Here is a 23184-nt window from a genome sequence, read left to right as displayed (position 1 = left end):
ACAGCAGGGGAGGAGGCCTAAGTATACTATAAATCCTAAGACCAAAGAGGGCAGTATATCAGCTTGCTGAATGACATTTCTCCATTGACAGTTGATATATTTTGCATGGGTAAATGTGAATTTTATTCTTTGAGCATGCCTGGACCATACTAAATGACTTTTGAAATGCAATGAGTTTGCTGACATTTAAACCTCTTTCATGAAAAACTCAATAGTAAGCATATTTGGGAGAAATATACATTATCTGTCTGTGTGTGTGAATATTATATATTATATCATATAAATGTATTACACATTTTGCAGCATGGCACCTTGTTAGTATTTCTTGTGGATCATTTTTCAGTACTGCTATGCCTGAAAGCCACTAGTAACTAGAACCTTCAAAATGTTGATTAAATGAGCTCCAAATGTTGATGATGTCAAATTCATTAGATGATGTTTTTTATTATTATTATTATTATCATTATTATTATTTATTCGGCATATGCGTGTTATGGAATGAATAAATTGATTGATGACCTTTTCTTGTGTTTGTTTGTTTGTTGTTTGTTTTTTTCTTCAAAACGAATGAAACTCAGTTTCTGGTACCTCAAGCATGGAAGAAGAAGAAGTGAGGACTCCAAAGGTCATGGGAAGGTCACAGAAAACAAAGGGCAGCAGGTCAAGTAGTCTTCGTAGCCAGTCTTCAGAATCACTAAAGATGAAAACTGCATCAAAGACGATGAAAGGTATGAAGTGGACAGAGTTTAATCTGACTGAATATGAGATGATATTCTTTGCTAGGATATTGTTTGGGTAATGTCGTTGTGTTGTGAGGGTGCTATAGCTATCATATTCTATTGTGGCTCTCCACCTTCTCCCCTTCAGATATTGCCAGGCAGGAACTCAACGAATTGAATCTTATTCTAAGATATTACTTTGACTTGTTGCCTGAACACCAAATGTAGGATTTGGGTGATCAAATATCTGATTTATTTAATAATATGAACAGTTTACTTCACCTCACTTTCAGATAGGACAATAAAAGGAAAAAAAATTAACATTCTGTTGTTTAAATCTCCACATGATTAAAAGGGATATGATTTCTTGGTATGTAACATTTTTCTCATCAACTCATGTAATTGTCAAGACATGCTTTTACTACTGAATTTGAATCTGTTGATATGTATTACTTGTATACATGTATATTTACATTTGCCAGGATTACTTCATGGAAAGAATGAAAAAGACTTTTGATATATATATAGCAATTTTAAAGATCAACCAAAATATAGTATTGGTTTGTCCTGAACTGGTCAAGGTCCTATTGCATCATAACCACAACTTTTAAACCCTTTTTGTATCTATTTCCATTTAATCAAGTTCATACCTATCTTCTGATTTCATTTAGGGACACCACAACTCCGAGGCAAGCTGGAACCTTCCCCCCACCAAGGTTTAGTGGCAGTACACCATCAAGCACCTGCTATGCACCATTCCAGTATGCCTAACCTCTCCACAACATTAGTACCAGGCCATGGCTACCCATCCACTCATGCTTCATCCCAGGCACCACCCCCTCCAAGAGGCAGATGGAAGAGTCCACCCAGGACCGTGCCATATGAAAGTCAGCACGCTCCACACGGGATGGGGTGAGTGTAGTCTGAAATAGAAGTGTGTTCAGTGTTTTGTCCTCAATGTGCTGTGCCAGCATATGTTTGGTAGATATTGTAAACATATGCAAACTGTAAAAGTGGATATTTTTCGCGTGAGTTATTTTTTGCACTTGGCCAGGTAATGTGAATTTTGAGTGTTTTTAATTCCGCAGAATCAAAGCATTAACTATTGGAATGTATGGCAAGCAAAAATATTTGCGTTCTTTTATTTTTATGCTAGTTTCTGGTTGCACGAAATGCGTGAAAAATTTCCACACCGCGAAAATTTCCACTTTGGCAGTAGATTCTACTGCAAAAGGGGAAAATCTGTAAACATACTTATTTGCTGCTTATATTCATCATGGAAAAGATGATATCATGTGCATAGTATTTTTTTGTTTGTACAATTTGTCATTTTTAACATTTGACCAAGTGCTACTAGTATGTGATAATTTGAGCAAGTGATACGTATGGATGATATGTTATGAATTTCGTTTTCATGGCATTCATAGGCCATATATTTCCTTCCTCACATTGAAATGTGATTTGCTTGCATTTTATCCGTTGTTGAATACATGGTGAAATATGATTTATGTAGGCTCTTATGATTAAAACATGTTTTGGTCTGAAAGTTTGACTAGCTGTCCGACTGAATGTTCAATTGCAGGTGGAACAGCTTTGATTTTTCACTTTTTATTTTTACCAGCATCCCTTGTACTTTTGACAGGTCTAATATACAAATGATGCACAGGATAGAGTGCGTTAGTGTAGGCGTAGTGCACTCGAGGGTATTTACAATTGTGAAACATGCACGAGGCGAAGCCGAGTGCATGTTGCACTACATTGTAAATACCCGAGAGTGAGCTACGCCTACACTAACGCCACGAAATAATCCTGTGCATCATTTGTTTTATAAAATGGGTCGAAAATTCGAAAACTAACATCATTTTTCAGCGTTTTTCACGTACCTTTGTGGGTCAAGACGTCCGAAGATGTTCGTCCCAAACTTTTACGCACGTCGCACTCGCGGAAGTCCCGCACATACAGTAGGCCTATAAGTATAATGGGGGGTTGGGTTTCCGGACACCCGCATGAAAACTTACTTATTTTACATAGAATATGCACCCTTTACCTTAAAGACTTGATATAGACTCCTCATATAGGCCTACTAGACAACATACTCTGAAAACGGCGTGAGAATTAACCTGCTAAATCGTTGGATTTGCTCTTCAAAGTGACTCCATGTACGCGTCCGGTCCCATAACGCTTGGTCTACTGTACTGTACAAAGTGTACGTATAGTACGGTACAGTATATGTACGTACGCCACATATGTTATGCACAAGGGAAGACAGGCCGGCCGGCCGGCAGCCCAAACTAGAAGTTGTTTACAGGATTGACAGCGCGTACGCGTATGCATGCAATTCATCAAAGGAGCCGCCGCGCGCACAGACGATCGGCAATCTACCATAGGATTACAGGCAGTGCAATTGTACTGAAGTAAAGGAAGGAGGTGTGTCTCATTTCAGCGCTTCCTATTGGCTACATTCTTGAACCCATTTTATAATTCACGATGTTATTAATCTTCTGACTTTTCTCTGCTCAATTTCTACCAACTAAACACAGGATTGAGATTCTCCTCATTAGCAACAGGTTAAACCATTTCGCCGGTGAACATGTAAACAGGAATATACTAAAAGGTTTCTGTACCAGTTGATTGTCACCACTGTTGTTGAAATTAATTGTTTATTTGTTTCATTTTTCATCTGAGAAGATGGCTGGCTAGCCTATATTCAGCTGCATTAACTGGTTTTCCATGGGATCCAGTTGGATGTGAGGTGGACCACTTCACCAGGTTAAACACCCTGCTCTTTGCGATGAATGAATGAAGTGGGATTTTTTTACATGCATGAGTTGTGACTCTCTCACACATGGGACCTCCATTGTATGTCCTATCATAGGGACAGACTGCTTTGCCTTTTACTGGAGGGGACAGCATGATTATACACAACATTGCTCAGTGGGACTTGGGAATTGAACCTGGGTCCTATGGATTATTGGGAGACAGGTGTGCCACTGACTGAGTCAAATCACCACCCTGTTTTCAGTGGGATGTCTTGAAAATTGCAGGTTGACAAGTGAATAGGAGTTATTCCTTGCTATGAGCACTGTGAACAAATTTTCCCCCTCCTTTCCAATGCATAATTCTTGTGTTCACTTCCTTTTATCTACCATTTCAGGGCAGATATCCATGCCACCATTTCAACCACCGTTGGGCTTGTAGTGAGCATGATACATTCTTGAGAAGAGAAGACAGTATTATGGTGCAAATCACATGACATCCATAATCAATCTTCCATTATTTGTTTCATTTATCTGCTATTTCTTGTTATAATCCTGCTTTAAAACCATCTAGGATTCATAATTTCTACTTTTTTTTTCAAAGACTTGAATAAAGGGACAGTAGAAAGTTAGATTCTCAAGTGACCTTAAAGTGTGTTTATTTCTGGCATTTTGTCAACTTACAAAAAAAAAAAGACAAATTTTTGTGTACAATTTTACCTGAGAGAAAGTCTGCACATTTGCGATTTTGGAGATGGTGCAACTGTGACCATAATAATGAGAAATGCTTTCCAATAACTCAGGACACACACTAGCCATTAGCATCCTCGGCTTTTAAAAAGGCACTGTTAGCCACTAGATTATTTTAAAATGTCCTTGCCAAAAAAACAAAAACAAAACAAAACACAAATTAGAGTGCGTAGGATGCTTCATGATCAGATTTCACAAATTTGGTTTTAAGTGCTTGGTTTTACGTTCAAAAAAGTCCAGTCTTCGGATTCATTATGATGCCCTGAAAACCTGCAATGACATTGGTCAGAAGAGATGGATTAACAGAACTGTCCTTTTTTTTTTTCCCCGTAAATGGACTTTGTAATTAAGGTCGCATCACCTTCAGTTCTGTCAGTAAGGCGGGGATGAGCTGATGAAATATTGATGAAGGGGGGGGGGGGAATAGTATTGAATCCATTGAGACAAGTATACTATCCACTTCATTAAATGTAGATTGTACTCTATCAACACACCATATACTCAGTAATGAAAGATAGTATCCTTAGAGAGAGAGAGAGAGAGAGAGAGAGAGAAAGAGAGAAAGAGAGAAAGAGAAGCAGACAAACAGACATACAGACAAACGAGAGAAGAGAACCTATTTGGTTGTGAACTAATTCCCTAATTGCAGCTTTGCATGTTCAGAAAAGCTAGTGATACTTTTAGTTCCTCTTGTGCATGTGATACGTTTTTCATTGATTGTAAAGCCATGAAACAATTCCCTAATGAAAGAGTCTATGTTCCCCATTGCTCTTACAGCCAGACAGTGATTTATTCTTGAAGGCATGGAAACATTAATACGAATACTCTTGTCCCTGTTACCCAGACAAAAAAAAAAGAAAATAATTTCCAACTCTGCTGTGAGATATTGCTTTTATTGTTGGTTCCAAGTGTTGTGGTTATTTAAAAAATTTAAAAAGAATATGTGGAAGAAGAAGAAGAAGAAGAAGAAGAAGAAGAAGAAGAAGAAGAAGAAGAAGAAGAAGAAGAAGAAGAAGAAGAAGAAGAAGAAGAAGAAGAAGAAGAAGAAGAAGAAGAAGAAGAAGAAGAAGAAGAAGAAGAAGAAGAAGAAGAAGAAGAAGAAGAAGAAGAAGAAGAAGAAGATGATGAAGAAGAAGAGGAGGAAGAAGAAGAAGAAGAAGAACAACAACAACAAATATAAGATATAATGGAAGAAAAATGGAGAGAGACACAAATTACTAGAAGAGCATGACAAAGAGAAGGAGAAAAAGAAAAGAAAAATACAACAGAATCTGCAAGAACAAGATATAGAAAAGGATATTTGTTTGAACATCTTTGTCTCATGTTTTCATCTAGTAGTTACAGTTACTTTCTAGTAGAATGGTATTCTTTTGTTTTGTAAAAATCAGTGCAATGACAAGTTTCTGATTGAAGACAACCACCCAGGCTGTCATCAAATTATGTTTTTCATTGTCTGTGATTACCCCAAGCTGACATACATGTAAGTGAGAATGCATACTTTCTTTTCTTCCCCTTGTTTCCACCTCCGCCCCACCCACCCCTGGCCTTCTACCCTGATCCCTCATGTCCAGTAGACCTTGAGAGGTGTGATAATCTCAGTACAGACTCTCTCTTGATGTGCAAAAGATATCAGCCTGGGTGCTAAAATTCATGTCGGCATATCGCTTTCAGCCTTGTTAACCCACGACACAATCCCACCGGGGGCTGGTACCGGTGGCTTTCAACACAGAAATGATTAGGGGATTTAAGTTTCCATTCCTCACTTTGATTCTTTTCTCCTTTTTTTTTTTGAATTTTGTATCAACAGTTCTCGTTTCATGGTGATGTGTCAATGTTATAAATTATTCCAACTGTAAGTAAGTAATAGCCGTGAGTACCTCAGCCCAATTCCTGGGCCGCACTTGACCGGTTATCAACCGCTTCTGGACGGCGGCTTTAGACACAGACTTGACGGCAGCATTGAGATAAGCCCATTGTCCTCCAGGATATCAGTTGATGCAGGATGAATATTCAGATAGCTATCCCGAATACTGAGAAACGTGACCCTTGCAGGAACAGTGTGAATTCTTTACAACAGCGGGTTGATGTTACATTCGTGGCTGTTTTTTCCATTGTATCTAAATAAATTCAGCATTCATTCTTGAGTCTATTGGGATGAAAACTGTCAGTATGTGCCCAGTACCTCCCATCCCCCCACCCATCCTTCACTGTCTAGAAAGTACTCTTGAAGTTATCAGTGCATAAATGTGGTGAAAACTCTCAAAAATGAAGAGGAAAAATGTGGTGTGATAAACAGCACATGATGCTTACTCTCGTGCAATAAACATCAAAACATCATTTTTGCCCGTTGCGTCAGTTCATCGTGCAGATTATCACCTCACTGTATTTATTTCTATGACACTTTCACTTTTTGATGTTGTAACGGGTAACCAAATGATTTATTATGTTCAAGCAATTGGTATCATGGCACATAATATGTGATACAGCATTGCTATAAAATGGGAAACTTCTTTCATTTGGGAAGGACAGAGATTTCTCAATTAATCTACATTGAGACTTCCTAGAAAGTTCTGAGCACATAGAAAAACAATCTTGCCAGGTAATTGTCTACCATGATGTCCAGAGAAAGTAACAGACAATTACTGTCGTAGAATTCGTGCAGTAGATGTCTACGTGAGCGGAGATTAAAGCGTTGAGAGGTTGCTGATTTGGGACCACACTGGAGAAGAGAAAACGAAATATTCTTCTTTGACTACTTGGGAGGGAGGAATCACGCGATAATCTACACCGCTAAGGGAGGGATGACGATGACAGATCCAACAACGAGGGCGCCGTGCAGCTGTCTGCGATCAGCAGTAGATGTGGATACAGAAAGGACGTAAGTCTAAAAACCTTTCTTCTTTTGGTGTCGGTTGTTGTTTTTGCTGTCATTTACAAACTGTTGCCTCTGTGTGCGTATGTGTGTGTGTGTGCGTGTGTGTGTCTATATCTGTGTGTGTGTTTGTGTTGCAGGTAGGCCCATGTGTTTAATGTAGTGTGAATTAATTTGGGTGTGTCTGTGTATTTATGTGCCTATGAGCTGTCTTTCATCATCAAGCAACCTTTTTTGCCCACTTGACTACTAGTTGATTTCTATTTACAGCTTTACAATCTATTTCATTGTGGGTATTGTGATCTCAAACCTCAGAATTTTCTTAATAAGGTTAGGTGTGTGGAGGTAGAAATATCAATGACTTTAATTGGTTGACTATAAAGATCCAGTATATCAACTGTGAAATGAGATGTAGTTGTGGTTATGTGTCTGCTTGACATGAATACACCATCATAAGTATTTTTCAATATGCTGGATTTAAACATATTTTTTTCTTTTAAATTTTGCTGTATTGGCACTTTCATGAACAATACAAGGGTTGTAAATTGATTCATACTTTGAATAGTGTGTTTGTTCTTTTTTTCAATTCTTCAAATGAGAATATTTGCTGGTCAAAATTATTCAACAATTTAAATCCCTGGCAGTCATATAAACATGGTGGCCATAGATGGCATTTGGGAGAGAACCAAGGTAAAGCAAATTTAGACAAAAGATCATCCCGGCTCACAGAGCTTAATTACTCTGTGTCAGTAGGGTGACTAAGGGCATGATGGATTTACCATTAACCCATTCACCGCATTAGATATGGTTATTCTCAATATACAGGCCCCAAACCACTTGGTAATGGATTAAATGCACTCTTGGGCATTTACTGTGAAAGCTGTTATTTTTGTGTACAGATATTTTTATTTTCAATATTTTTATTTCAATTGGGAGGTCACAGACATTTTCGTGAGATGTTGTTTACGCAATTTGACACCGAAGCTATCATAAATGCATTGCTGCAAGAGCATATGGTAACATTTTCGTGTATTGTTAAATTCGCGATCCAATAGTGATTCGCGAAATTTTTCTACAGAAATTATCATCATGCTATTGTTAGATTGGCAGCTTAAATTGGCAACTCTGAATTTTATAGAATAACCTATATTGAATGAATAAAGAATTGACTGAAGTCATGAAATCTGCACAAAATCAGAAAACTACTAAAAAATATTGCCAATTTGAGGGGAAGTTGGGAACTTAAGTTAATTCAAATTTGAAACTAGTAACCAAGATGCGTTTGAAAAAAAATCCTGAACTGAAACAGACAATTCAGTTTGATTCAATTCAATTATACTTCAATTCCATCAAACAAATTCCATGTACATGATTTCCATAATTATTTACGATTGAGCATGAATAGTATACAGGGCTCATCTAAATAAATGACAACTTTGTGCTCTATCTTTTGAAACCTAAACAATGAATAGTAAAGATTATGATAAAGATATACAGCACTTAACCATAAAAATGAGCTTTGTAAGTCTTCATGGGTTAACAAAGCATATCATTTAGTTACAACCTGTCTCATATCTATTATTTATCTGTATAGTCTATGTATACTGGTTTACATAACCTAAATTGTTCTGTTATGAAAAACATTTGATGAATAGTTCAGATACTCCAAATGCATGTGATGCCATGGAAGCCATCTTTTTCTATTTCTTGACTTTCAGTGACAGTTTTAGTTTAATGGAACAGGCTGAAACACTGTGCAAGGAATGAATATTCATGAGATTATCATTGACAGTGAGCTGAGGTCATGTACTTCCAATTTCACACATTTCCAAGTTGTACCCTAAACACTGTCACCAGCACCATTACAAGCTGTAAATGTTCCAGTGCATGCTGCTCAAAATCAGTGTGGAAAGAATCGTTCCACTTGCCAAATGGTTTCCGTATGCAGTGCGAAAATTTGTCAACCCTTTTGAAGCCAGGCTGACCAAGGCTGTATCTTTTTCTTCCCCCTAAGTGGAGCTGTATACTCAAGGTGTATGGATTTTGCCTTGTATTTCTGCTGAGTCAGTTTCCAGAGGAACTCTAATGTAAAGGGCTTCAAGAGCATTTCTATTATTTTCATTTTTTAAAAATCTGAATGCAAGTGACTGGCAGCTTCCAATGATGAGTTCAGGGTAGAACAGCATGCACATTCAAAAGAAGTAATTATGCATTATGCATTTTCTCAAGGTATTGTTATTACCTTCTGTGCTTAAGTTTACCTGTTCCTTGCCCCCACTTTATGGCGGTGCTATATCAAAAAAGCATCAGCATAAAATGAGGTCAATTTCTTGAAGATTTTTCAGAGACTTGAATAATTGTGGCTGTGAATTAAGGGACAAGGTTTCAAGCTTCCTCACAAGGTAACTTGGAAGGTGGCAGCAATATGCCTAACCCTGTTGTTACCGTGGGTAATCCCTTTACATGTAACATGAGTGGGATTTTGAGTTTGCGGTTGTAAGGGGGTTAACCTCTGAAAATTTCCACTCCCTACCCCCCTACCCCCATTGCTACCTGTCTGAATGACATACCAGTGAAATTTTAAAGCAAGACTTCTGAGAAGCACAATAACACACAGGAGCATGAGAAAAAAAGTGGAAATTGAAATTAGAGCACCTTGAAAAGTAAAGACCTTTGTTTAATAAGTGGAAAAGGCAAGATGAAGCCTGCTCAACGTACCTAAATCTTCAAGTTTTATTACGTAGTGTATTTCATTAATTTGCGCTTGATTGATATATATGTGTGTGTGTCTGTTTGTATATATATACATACATATATATATATATATATATATATATATATATATATATATATATGTACAAACAGACATATATATAGACATATACAGAAACAATACATGCAAAACACTTATGCAGCTTGTAAGAAGAGCACAGAATGCAAACAACTGTTTCATTATGTGGGAGTATTGACATAGAGGTTTATTTTCTTGGAAGGCTGATTCCAAGATTTGCAATTAAATATATAATATCTATTTAAATGGTTCAGTGTAACTTCAATGTAATCAAACACAAGAATTATAAGACTCCAGAAGACAAAAAGACACAAAAGACTTTTTATCCAGAATGAAGTAGCATCTGATGATGATGATGCTTCATTTTCACACACTGAAGACTGCAGAATTCCACTGGTGGTATATAATCTGGCATGGTTTTGAGAGCCATTCTAAAAAAATAAAGAAAATAGATATCATTATTACATATTGTCATAGTATCTAGAAAAGATATTTTCCTTAAGATCTAAATCACTCATCCAAACTACACATTATATTAATCACATCACAGATAAATTGAATTTCTGGTGTAAAATTGGCAAAAATCTGTATTATTATTTCAAAGCTGTTTTCCCCTTCAATAAAAGGAGAGAAGAGTTAAGGTGAAGAGCAAAGATTACAATATGATCTCAGAAATACTTGTGTAAGACAGCTATAAAGTTGAGAAAGATAGCCGTAAGGCAGCTATTAAAGTTGGTTGTCTGATATGAACTTTACGTAAGATGAAGAATGAAGAAAAAAGCAAGGTTTTGTTCTCTTTAAATCAAATTGTGTGGGTGTAGTGTATTTTTCTCAAGGAGTCTTGTCTTTGTCATTAAGCATATAGAATCACGACAGACAATAGCAAGATGATGAAACATCTCAAGGACATCATCGACATTATAGTGCTTGCAGTTGTTGCTGGAAAGTAGATTACTTCAATGATATGGAGTTATGCAAGCTGAAAATATGTGCTGCGGAGCCTAGTTTTTTTTTTTTTTTTTTAGTATGTTTCATGTTCTGCTACATTAAATCTCAATGAGGTAGTCATGCTTTTGCAGCATCAACAAAATATTTGTTTGTTTGTTGTTTTTTACACAATATTTTTCAAGCATTCTGAGGTAATTGTGGTGATGCTATACCAAGAAGCATGACAAATCTTATCTGTTATACTTTCATGTGGATTGTCTACTCACATCAAGTTATGCAACTCATTGAGACTTTGTTTTTCCATGAAACATAAAACTGAATTTTAACCAATGGATTTGATATTTATTTAACTCTGTGATGACTGTATGGCTCAGTTAAACCCAGCACTTAAAGAAAAAAGAATATCTAGGGTGTGCTTTGATTACCCCAATTTACAGTCTAAAGGATCAGACACACAAACGACTAGAGTATTTGATTCAAAGTTTGATTCAAAGATATATTGCCCATTATGCACTAATTGTGCGTAGTGAAAATGATAAACACACATAGATGATGTTCACTTCTCCAAAGATTCTTCAATCCAAAAAAATGAAATAAGGTTTGTTATTATGAAGCACACAAAATCCCTTCACCTAGTCTTCCATTAATCTGAATATGTAATAAGATTCATTTGAAGGTTCCTTGATCTGAAAAAGAAATAAGGATCATTATTCAGAAGGTTTCTTAACCTGAAAATTGAATAAGGTTTGTTGTTCCAAAGGTTAATTAATCCAAAAATGAAATGAGGTTCGTTGATCCAAAAATGAAGAGAAGATGTCTGCCAATGAACCTTTGAAGTTACAAACCTTATTTCATCTTTGGAATAACAAACCTTTTTTTTTCTTTTTCGGATTAATGAACCCTCGGAGTAATATACCCTCTTTCACTTTCGCATCAGCAGACCTTATTTTTGGATTAACAAACCTTCACAGAATAGCAAAGTGTAACCACATACTCATATGGAGAGAGGGTAACATCATATTTGACTCTTTGAATTTCATTATTATACAGTAGACTCCCACTATAACAAAGTCCTTGGGACCACCATTTTTCTTTTGTTATATCGGATTTTCGTTATAACTGAACAAATTAACAATAGAAAACATATAGAACAGATAGTATTATGGCCTGAATTTTTATTTCGTTGTTACCAAAATTTTGTTATAACCATGTTCATTATAACTGGAGTGCACTGTATGCATAAGTGTATGGTCTTGCTCTTGTAGTAAATTTGGTTGTACCACTAATCAGTTTGTTATCATACAAAATTTTCACCTAGCCTTTTTTTTTTTAATTTGATACTTATCATATATAAATGAATTCATTGTTACCTTGGAGTAAATTGAAATGGAAAATATGGATATGCAGCACTCTTTCACAGTATCGACAAACTTACCATGTTTCTAATCTCGGAGCAATAATGCTGTCCCATGCAAATTGGACAGCATGCATGTAGTGCGGCCCAATCCATAAATAGAGGTCCATTACTTCTCTATCTGAAGATTGGCATGAAGCCCAAATAAAATGATTTCATTACTCTCACTGATGTATGTGTGGTAACAAAAGGTCTCCTTTTGGGGTGCTGTGATTAATTCATGGTAGTGTCCACTTCTCTATGAATTTATGATATAATCCAATATCGTTTCGTACTCCTTCACAAAGAAAAAAAAAATACCATAATACGTAATCCCAATTACAATTTATGATATGATTTGTATGAGTGCATATTCCTGTGTGTGTGCATGTGTGTGTGTGCGTGTGTGTGTGTGTGTTTATGTACACTAGATGTGAGTGGCTGCACTAACACTTGATGATGGTTTCTATTCATGGACGATATTAAAGTTCTCAGACATTTGTGCCACTTATAGCAAAGAAAGCGCTCGAGTGTGCGTGCGAATCAGCAAACAAAGTGCAGAAAGTGAAAAAGGTATGAGAGATAGCATAAATGAAATACAACATTCTGACATGTTCAAGATTGCATACATGACAATCAATTTATTCTCTCATCAGTGTAGCTGTATTCAAAGTGTGAAAGGTATGAGACATGGCATGAAATAAATACGACATTCTGACATGTTCAAGATTGCGTATGTGATGATCAATTTATTCTTTCATCAGAGTAGCTGTATTCAAAGTGTAAAAGGTATGAGACATAGCATGTATGAAATACGACATTTAAACATGTTCAAGATTGCGTACGTGACGACACATTTAATGCCTCATCAGTGCAGTTGTATTCAAAGTAAGGCCAATTATTGCAGGGTTCAATGTTTTTGCCCATGAATACTTTTGATTGGTTCACAAAGAGTACAATGCGAGTTGTTTCTTTTTAAACAAGACACTTTTAAATATGTATTGAGCTTTCGGCAGGCATGCATGCCAGAGCCTATGATAGTCAAAATTTCTGTCAGTTTCTACAGGTTTGGAAACTTTTTATTCATTAAGTATCAATTCATTCATTTTATATAATTTTATTATTTTTTGTATAAAAAATGCAATTTATTGTTTATGCAACAACAACAAAAAAAAAAAATATTGAAAGCGTTTGATCAGCATTATCTTAAAAAGAAGAAGAACAACAGTATGGATATGCTCATTGTATCAAATTAACCTGGAACTGTTCTCCTGGGCAGTAAATGTGTTCAGGAATTGAAGAAAGAGGGTGGAGTCAATTCACTGATGTCATCATAAAGAGACCATCCTTGTGGTTAAACCTGTGGTAAAACAACCACCTGCACACACAGTATGCATAGATTAAATCTGTGTGTGTGTGTGTTATGTGTGTGCATGTGCTATGTGTGTGTGTGTGTGAGTACACTGTATGTGTGTGTATTTATATGTATCTAAATGTATATTGACTTTGAGGAAGAGATGTGGATTTATGGAGTACAGAACTGTTATTCCTTAATGTAATAAACACATTAACCTAACTGATAAGGAAAACACCCTCGCCTCATTAAGGCAATCTCTCGACTCCTCCTTTTACATAATAATACCATCTCCCAGTCAGATGAGATGAATTTCATGTATACTTATTAGCAGTGACTGATTCCTAAGAGATATCTTAGTTTTCATGTTTAAAGCATTGTAAATAAATGATTGAATTTTTATTTCAAGGCTATTATCTTGTAGCATTAAAATAAGAAAAGTGTCGATATTGCCCAAATATTCCATGTTTATAGAACACCTATGTTTACTGGATACTCCGTTTAGCCCTGACACTCTCATTTCGAATGATGATGTGATTGTAATTTCTCCTCCAAAATTCCCCGAAATATAAATAGGTTAAGCACAGCCAGTCCTACAATATCTATGTCAATTACATTCATGTGAATCACATGTGGACATGGCCATTCAATGATGTGCTATCCATCATCACATCAAAAAGCTGCCCAAATTACTTCTCTTCATGAAAAAAAAAACAACAACCAATAAATAACTAAATAAAGCAACAGATATATTTTTAAAAGGAGGACAGCTGCTAGAACTGTGCCTCCACCTAAAATATGCCACCTGGGGCCCGTTTCAAAAAACTTGTTATTAGTGACAACTGCTACATTTCTATGACAAATTTGCTCTCAGCCAATCAGATGCAAGGATTTCAGTAGCTTGTCACATCTATGACAACTTGTCACTGATGACAAGTTTATGAAACGGGCCCCTGGTCAACAATCATCCAGTCGTAGAACAAAGTTTTGATGGAAAATGTCCATCTATATTGGTCGTTCATCTGTGTCATAGACACATTATGCAAGTTGTCAGCTTCTTTATTCCCAAGTACAGTCTATTTTTCATTTCTTGCAAAGCATAGATTACCATTTAACTCACATTCATGTGAAGTTATATGTTGTATACTGTTATTTTCAGGTACACATGAAAATAGTTAAATATACATGATTGTGTGTAATTTCATTTTTTTCAAAGCATGTGACCAGTTTGACCATCATATTTTTTTCTTATCAAACTAGCGCTGATCAGTGACTGTGCAGACAGACGTAAATCAAAACTTCTGTACAATATCAGTTACACAACTGGATTTGTGGTATAATATTTCCAAAGTCACGAAATTTAATGAAATTCTTTTCCTTGGCAATTGTGCCTAAATCATGATTATTGCATAGAAACATGTAAAAAAAAAATCACATCAATCTTGAATTCTCAATGGAGAATTTACTTGTTGATGTACTTGGGATTACAAAATGATGAGCTGCAGTGTCATCAGGAAGAACATAGATATTCACAAATTCAACATGTTATGGCAAGGACAACGAAACACACTTAAAAGGCAGGCAAACAAGGTTGAGTGAAAGAGGGAGATTAACAGAGTGATAGTCACAGACCCGTTAATTTATGGATAAAATATAAGACAGAGAAGGATCGTTGCTCAATGGGCAAAATGAGCTGTAAATCTTGAGAGGAGAGAGAAAGAGGAGAGAAGGGATGAGAGAGAAATTGGTGTATAAAAGGACAGAGATGAAGGAAGATGATAAGGGAGGAGACAGTAAATATAAAAGGAGAGATAGAGTTAGATAAAGAGAAGAGTATATGTATATATATATATATATACATATTTTTTTTTAATTTATTTATTTATTTATATTTGTCTGTGTCTTTTGTGTGTGTGTGCTTGTGTGTATATGTTGTGGGGAAGCAGAGAACAAGTGAATCGTATAATTGCAAAGGGAGAAGTATCAAGATATAGTTAGATGGAGAAAGAGAAAGAAAAAGTATGTGAAAGAGAGATAGATAGATAGATAGATAGAGAGAGAGAGAGAGAGAGAGAGAGAGAGAGAGAGAGAGAGATAGACCTATTATACTTCCTCCTGAATCCTGATGGTTTTGCTGGAAGCCAACCTTTGCTCCCATGCAGATAGGCAGCCAAGGCAAATCCACAATTACACCCACTCATCCTGTGCTGAATGTAGAATGGATGCAGACTTTCTGTGGGCTGTTGCCACGGCAACCACTAATAGCATCACCACCGCTGGAGAACGCTTCTCCCTTTCTCCCTCTCCCTCTCTCCCGTTCTTTCCATATCTATCTCCCCCGCCTCCATCTAACAAAATATATTAAAGGTGTGTGCAGTCGCACGTTTCAAATGAAAGTGAATGTGCACGTTTCTGGTGTGATGCTGCCTCTTTGCTATATCCTCAATTCGGTGACGTTCATCAGTAGCTCGGAAGGTAAGGAATGGGTGGTTCGACTCAATTGCGCTGGAGGACAAATTGCAAGAATTTTTCAAATAATTTCCGGAAATAAGAAAAGAAAAATGTAGAAGGAATTTTCAGTGACAGAAATTGTGAGCAAAGACACAAACAGTATAGATATTGAGGAGAGGTAACCACCTGATAACTAACTCTGATGAATCAGACAATAAAATGCATAGCTTTTGTGATTTAACTGACATTAGAATACTTAATCAAAACAACAACAACAACAACAACAAAAGACACAAACATTGGCAACACACATTACTGAGTGAAAATAAATAGATTGTTTGAAATAACATCACAAGGAGTGCGAAACTTAGTATTCACTCAGCTATCACTTCTTATGCCTGCCCATAAGAATGGGCTGAATCTCATATGCATTCAGATGTATTTATTTTCCGATAGATAATGTCAAATTCATTTATCCTGATGAGTATATGTATGTCTCATCACTCATACTTTGCTTTAACAAATTTTCCCTCCTCATGCCCAGAACATTGTAACCTCATAGTCACCATTGTTATAACCTCATAGCCACCATTGTTAATCACATTAATCAACGTTATTTTTGAAACCTTGGCACGTATTTCACTCCGCAATGACTGCACAAAACAGCACTGAAGATCATAGTATCAAGTGCAGTCAATCCTGTTAAGTTATCATGAGTTTGAGGTGTGTGGGAAATATACAATTTTTTCCCCTGAAAAAGCTCACCTTTTAAGAAGAGCAATCCCTGCCTTTTCTCCTTAAGTGTTTTTTTAATGAGGGCAGGGCTTTATCCTGGATTGAATAATCAGGCTTAATTGGTCCAGAATTTCTGCTTGCAGACACAGTCTTGATAATATATTGATGCAGGCTTGTTTTCAGGCTATTATGGTATTTTCTTTTCTCTACTAGTAGTATATTTCACGATAGGATATTGTTTGTTTGCTTGCATGTTTGCTTGCTTGTTTGTATGTTTGTTTTCAATAAGTTTTAGAAATATACGTAGATCTATTTCATTTGATGACACAACATACAAAACGCAATGTTTTGTCAGAGACATGTCTGTTTGCCCACTTTTTTGTGTGCATAATTCAGCAGGATGGAATTATTTTTCGCAAGATATTTATTGTTCAAAACCACATAGATAGTGATTTACTGTACAGTATGGTTGTGTTACAATACAGAAGTTACTCAGTTTTTCTCTTTTTGTAATGTGAATGCTCATTTCAGTCATTTCTACATTATTTCCAATCTCCAATTTAATGCTAAAAAACTTATATTTGCTTGGAAAGTTGCAATTCCTACAAGCTGTGCCCTTTCATTAGTTTTTATCTCTTATCTGTATACAATATCAGCATATGACCATTAAAGTACAAGTTTTACTGATATTGACATTTCTTTTTTATGATGAAAATAGAAATGTATTTGTTTGTTATTCATTTTGTGTTATTACAGTGTATTATTTATTTTTGTAAGATATGAAAACATGCTAAACTGAAACTGAAACAGATTATATTTCACCTGTTCCATTGATCCTAATTTTGTTGAAAAGAGCATAAAGCATAATATTTACTTATAGAAGCATGCTACACAAGGAAATAAACATTCGTGAATGGTCAGTTATCAATTATGCAATATTTGAAGCATGTTGAATCTCTATATCAAATCAATGCATGTATATTTTCTCCTTTTGTTGTGTGATCACATATGTGATTATAGAAATGTGCTAGATACTAGTGAGTATATTGTGCTGACTATTTTTATTGTCAATATAGAATTACATGTTTTTATCTATAAGATCATCCATACTTAACCCTATTAAGCCCGAGGGGGCACATTGTGCCCCTACTGTATTTTCATTTGCCACTCCTACACCCTTTACTCAATTTCAATAAAATTTGGAGACTTTTTACAAAATTTTATTGAAAATATTTTGATATAAAATTTGACTTTGGCCTTGTTTCTTAAACAGCCAAAACAAAAAAAGAAGAAAGAATAGGAGGCTGTAACTCAAGTATTCTGAACACGAGTTGTTATGCATTGCAAAATAATCATTTTCTTTTTATGGGACCTACAGTTCTTGTCATGTAAAACTAAAATGCTGGAAGTCCAAAAAAAAAAAAAAGAAAAGAAAAAAGAATGAATGAATGAAAGCAACTATTTTCATGCAGTTTATGTAACTAGAAACATAACAAGGTGTTTGCCTTTTGAAATTACTGATTATTCTAGTCAAATTAACCGCCAACAAGAATCCAACTCATGTGTAAGTCAAGTGTAAATCTTCAGAAATGAAAATGGTTAGCGCATGTTAATATTCATAGATGTAAGAGACTTTCAGTGAAGAATAAGACATTAGAATTACAAAGGAGCAAGGAAAAAAAAACACTCTTTACCAATAGCAGTTATACATTATAGATTTTATATGACTTATATGTCAGGAAGTGGAGAAACTCCATGCTGTCCTTCAGGTTATATGTACAATTGTATCTTCAATACCACGCCCAAGCCAGTTAGAAATGTTTGTTTTTCGTGGTTCTGTGTGAACACACCTGTTGAAACTTGACAGCGAAAGGTGCGATTAAGTCAAGGCGTGATATCCCCACCCACCTCAACACAATGGCTTATAATGAGCCGTTCACACACTACGCTCTGGCTGCCAAGGTTTGTGCAGCCAAGATCTCAGATCTATGAAAAGCCCTTCAGATCGATTCATCCTTTCTTCAACGATCTGTCTGTTTTCCTCCTTTTTTTTTTAAGTCTCCTACCTGTTCCCCTCCCTTTCTCTTCCTCTCTCTCTTACTCTCTTTTCCATTCCCACTCTTCACATCCCTACCTTCACGCTGGTGTCATCTCGTGTTCGCTCGCCGCCGCTAACGAAGACGCAAGGAGATTGGCGGGCAGTGTGTCGAGAGGACAATGGAGCGACCACTGCTGTGTGACTGTAGCGTTGTCAGAACTAATTGCTTGACAACCGTTTCACACGTGACTCATTTATTGCCTCCCGCCAATCTCTCCCTCCCTTCCACCCTCTCTCTCTCTCTCTCTCCATCACAAGCTCTCTCCCTTTATTGCCATCAACTCTTCTTGTTTTCAATCTCACAGCGGTCCTCATCCCATCTCCGTTAATCAGCCCCCACCAGTCTCCCATAGTGTGTTCACTTACTCACTCGCTCACACTCACGCCGACTTTGCAGACCGAAGCAATTAGTGCCGTGAACACGCCAAGCGGACACGCGAGCGCACGCCACATGGGAATCTCGGGGGCCAGAAGCTCTGCCTGGCAGCCGCTGCCACCGGCCTGCACCGCGGCAAGGCCTGATTCCTCCAAGAGTAGCTGATGAGGGTATCTATTTTCATGCAAAATGAACCCACTCAAATGACATAAATGCATCCTCATGCACAACCAGCCTGACTACAATGTTGCACCGTGTGTAGCCCGCATCTTCAGTTGTCTCGGAGGGAAAACTGTGTGTGTCGGCCCAAGTTTATGGTGCTGGTGTGAAGCTACATCTTCATTATAGTGTGTGATATTTTTTTTTTTCAAGGAAACCTCCACCGTAGAAATCACTGCATCAGGCATGATGCCGATGATCAGAATTTGCCATGGCGTTACTTCTTTTCCACCTAGATAGCAGAGTCTACGGTAAGCATCTGATATTAAGTGATGTTTTCCTTAAATTTGTACCAAAATTTGTAAGCATTGCCATGTACCTGAAAATCTAATCTATATCACATTCATACTCGCACATAGAAACATGTACCTAATTATGTGTGTGTGTGTGTGTGTGTATGATATGCCAGTATTTAGGAGCAAATACTTAATTATTTTAAAGTATGATAGTTGTAAAGTATAAATTAAGCTTGAAATTGTAGCATTAGCCCACCAGTAGGTTTCATTGTATGAGTACAATTGAGGATCATGTGAAAACAATGTTCAGAATGATTATATAGAATATGAAAATATAGCAAAACATTTTATGTAACTTAAAGTTTGCATGTCTGTTTTGCAACCCTGAAAATCAGATTGCTTTCATAAGCTGACTGTGTATTGTTTAGGAAGTAACTCAGATCTTTCTTCAGAATGATAAAACTTGAAACCTTTCTATGAAAAAAGAAGAAATTTCAAACATTTTTCTTGATGCAAAGGGGAGTGTATTTTTGAGTAACAAGGTGTTAGTTTTCCTTTTTTCCCTACTTAAAACTGAGATGTATTACCAGAATATTTCATATAGATGTTGGGAGACATTCTTCAACCATGCAAAGTGTCTAGATAACATAAAAAAAGCCTGGTGCACTTAAGGCATTTCACATTACCTTCTTCCACTTTTGGGACATTTGTAAAAGGGATATTTGACCTTTAAGGTTTGATGATGTGAGAATAATTTTCTCTCAGTTGAGAGAATTTTGACCAATAAATCACTTCTGCAGACAGTAGACAGACAATCACTTCAAGAAGCCATACATATCACACTGATATCTCAGTACTTCCAGCATCCTTTGGTTGCACCTGTTTTTGTTTGATATTTACACACACACACACACACACACACACACACAAACAGACAGACACATACACACACATACATACACAAACATGCATCAAACATTGCAATAACCATAACCACACCTGCAACACTACTACCATGAGTGTACAGGACAAATCCTTTAAGTTTAGTAGGGTGTGAGTGATCTATGAACTTAGAAGGGAAGTTCACCCTGCACATTAGTTTGTTTGACTAGAAGCAGGAAAGTAAGAGGATCAAAATGGTGAGTTTTAGATTTTGATTGAAACTGAGAAAGTTATGACTTTTCATGATGTCATGTATTAGCTCACACCCCATTTGCTCTTTCCTATTAAATATGAAGGTCTAATTTTCAAATCAAGTAAATTTCCAATCATACATGCACCCTTTGTGCAGTCACTGTAAATATATTTGGATACGACCCCTGCATAGGAAAAATATATTCGATCATCAAAAACAGGGGGAAAGAGAGATTTTACAGAATATTATGCACCAGGCAAATTGAAGGTGAGCTCACATATGGCGTTATGGAGTTGTCAGTTTCTGTTTGAGTGGTTACTCCTTCAAAATTTTATAGTTTTCTTCATCTTTGATCAGAATTTGGCCAATTTTTCACTGTCTTGTTCCTCTCATTTTATGGTTTAGTCAAAGAAATCTACTTTCAGGGTGGCCTTCTCCTTTATTACATTGCCAATGGGAATGTGATTGGATCTGTGCCTAGTCATTTGGGAATTATGAATCTTGCACAAAGATGGTTACAAATCCATCAGCACCAATATTTTTTTTTTCTATCTTATTTCTCCACCCTTTTCTGTACTGTTGAAATCACCAAATTTGATGTGGTTTATCACTTAAATCCATTACTGAGATCAAAGCACTATATCTTCTCTCCACTGTCAATCAGATGACTTCCAGCTGCCATAGCAACTATAATATAAACAGCTGATTGGTGGATAGTTAGTTGTTGCCATGGCAACCACCATCACCACAAGATGCCATAGTGGTATAGGATGTTACACCTTAGAGCCTTTGAGGATTATAACTATATAATTATCACTTTTTAATGGCATAGAGTTATTATCACGCTTCCACTACACCAGAAATGAAATACTCACACGTTCAATTGCATCCTGAATAAAAACTCGAGCAGGCTGTCACTGGTAGAATATGAACACGTTTGGGAATGAGACCTATGGGATATGTATACCATGTCGCAGTATTGAACACACAGTCCACCAGAAGTGGTTTTTAATCTTCATATGATTAATTTTTCCATCATGGAAGCCTGGCTGCATTTAGATTGTAGAACATTGCTATCATATATTGATAAGCAGACACGAATGAAATTGACAGTTCTGCTCACGCTCCCCCCTTTTGAAACAGGTTGTACTTTCAAGTATGTTGATAATTGCATTTCTGTCACATGTAGCGTCTCTGCTTTTTTCGATGACAGCAGTTTTGCATCCATTTATCAACATGTGAAGGGCAGAACAGAGATTGCACGATAATTTCTCATGAGTGTTCATCATTCCATGGAATTAAACTTCTTTGCATCGAGCGGACTCTACATCCATAGACCAAATAAGAGGCAATGTCATCTATCTGTGCAGCAAGGACTGAAATGCTGCTTTTTAATTGCCTATGGACGTCACACATGTATGCCTTAATTCAAGAGATGTCTTTGTTGGTAACTTGTGGCTTGAAAGTGCTGAAGGATTATGTTAGGGGTCACTGTAATTTGCACAAATTTCCCGTTTGAGAAGTGGAGGACATTTTCACCCTATAGGAATCAAATGTGATAGATGTGAATATGATAAGGATATATATATATATATATATATGAATCTATTCCATCAATGGTTGTAATAAATGTGCTTATTTGATATAGCAAAGCCAAGACAGTTACAAAGAATATGTCAATAAGGTTCTTATCGAGTGATGACATTGCAAGATTATAAAATGGAATTGGGATGGTGATGTCAGATCTGCCTTGAGAAGACTTCCACTGGATCATACCAGTTTACATTGAAGTTCATTATTTGTTGTGTACAATAGAGATGTTATATGGAATGACAATGGCCATTTCTCATGTTTCTGAATCTGATATAGTAGACCTATTCAGAATGATAAAAAGTTAATTGATGCACTTTGAAATATGTTCAGAGAATTGCCTGATGGCAGCTCTGCCCAGCAACAGTTTGCTTCCAATAGGAATGACATTTCACTGCACTATGGGAATAGTATACAAATATACCAGGCTTGAGAGGTTCTGGTTAAAATCATGTGCATGAGGTGACTTCAGTGGGTGCTGTTCGTTATTCCGAAGGTTCGCTTTTCCAAAGGGTCGTTAATCCGAAACACGCAAATTCCCTAAACCTAGAGGTTCGTTAATTCGAAAATGAAAAGGGTTCGTTAATCCAAAAATTTGTGGCGTTATTCCGAAGGTTCGTTACTCCGAAGATTGGTTAATCCGAAAATGAAATTCGGAACAATGAACCTTCGGAATAACGAATCTTAGGAATAAAGAGCCTTCGGAATAACGAACCTTCGGAATAACGAGCTGTAACCACTTCAGTAGTAGTGCCACTGAA

General features: G+C 36.5%; 1 protein-coding gene across 1 annotated transcript in view; it reads left to right on the top strand.

The window, feature by feature from the left end:
- LOC140227663 (uncharacterized) overlaps positions 1-19408 on the top strand; it is a 28146-nt gene extending 8738 nt beyond the window's left edge. Inside the window, exons 8-10 of the mRNA XM_072308078.1 lie at positions 579-728; positions 1391-1631; positions 19201-19408. Of these exons, the coding sequence (XP_072164179.1) occupies positions 579-728; positions 1391-1631; positions 19201-19408 (599 nt within the window). The remainder of the gene's footprint in view (positions 1-578; positions 729-1390; positions 1632-19200) is intronic.
- The last annotated feature ends 3776 nt before the right edge of the window (positions 19409-23184 follow it).

This window comes from Diadema setosum, chromosome 4, assembly GCF_964275005.1.
Source record: "Diadema setosum chromosome 4, eeDiaSeto1, whole genome shotgun sequence".
NCBI classification, from domain to species: Eukaryota; Metazoa; Echinodermata; class Echinoidea; order Diadematoida; family Diadematidae; genus Diadema; species Diadema setosum.
Note: the sequence above shows the minus strand (reverse complement) of the source record. Positions and strands in the feature narration are given on the sequence as shown.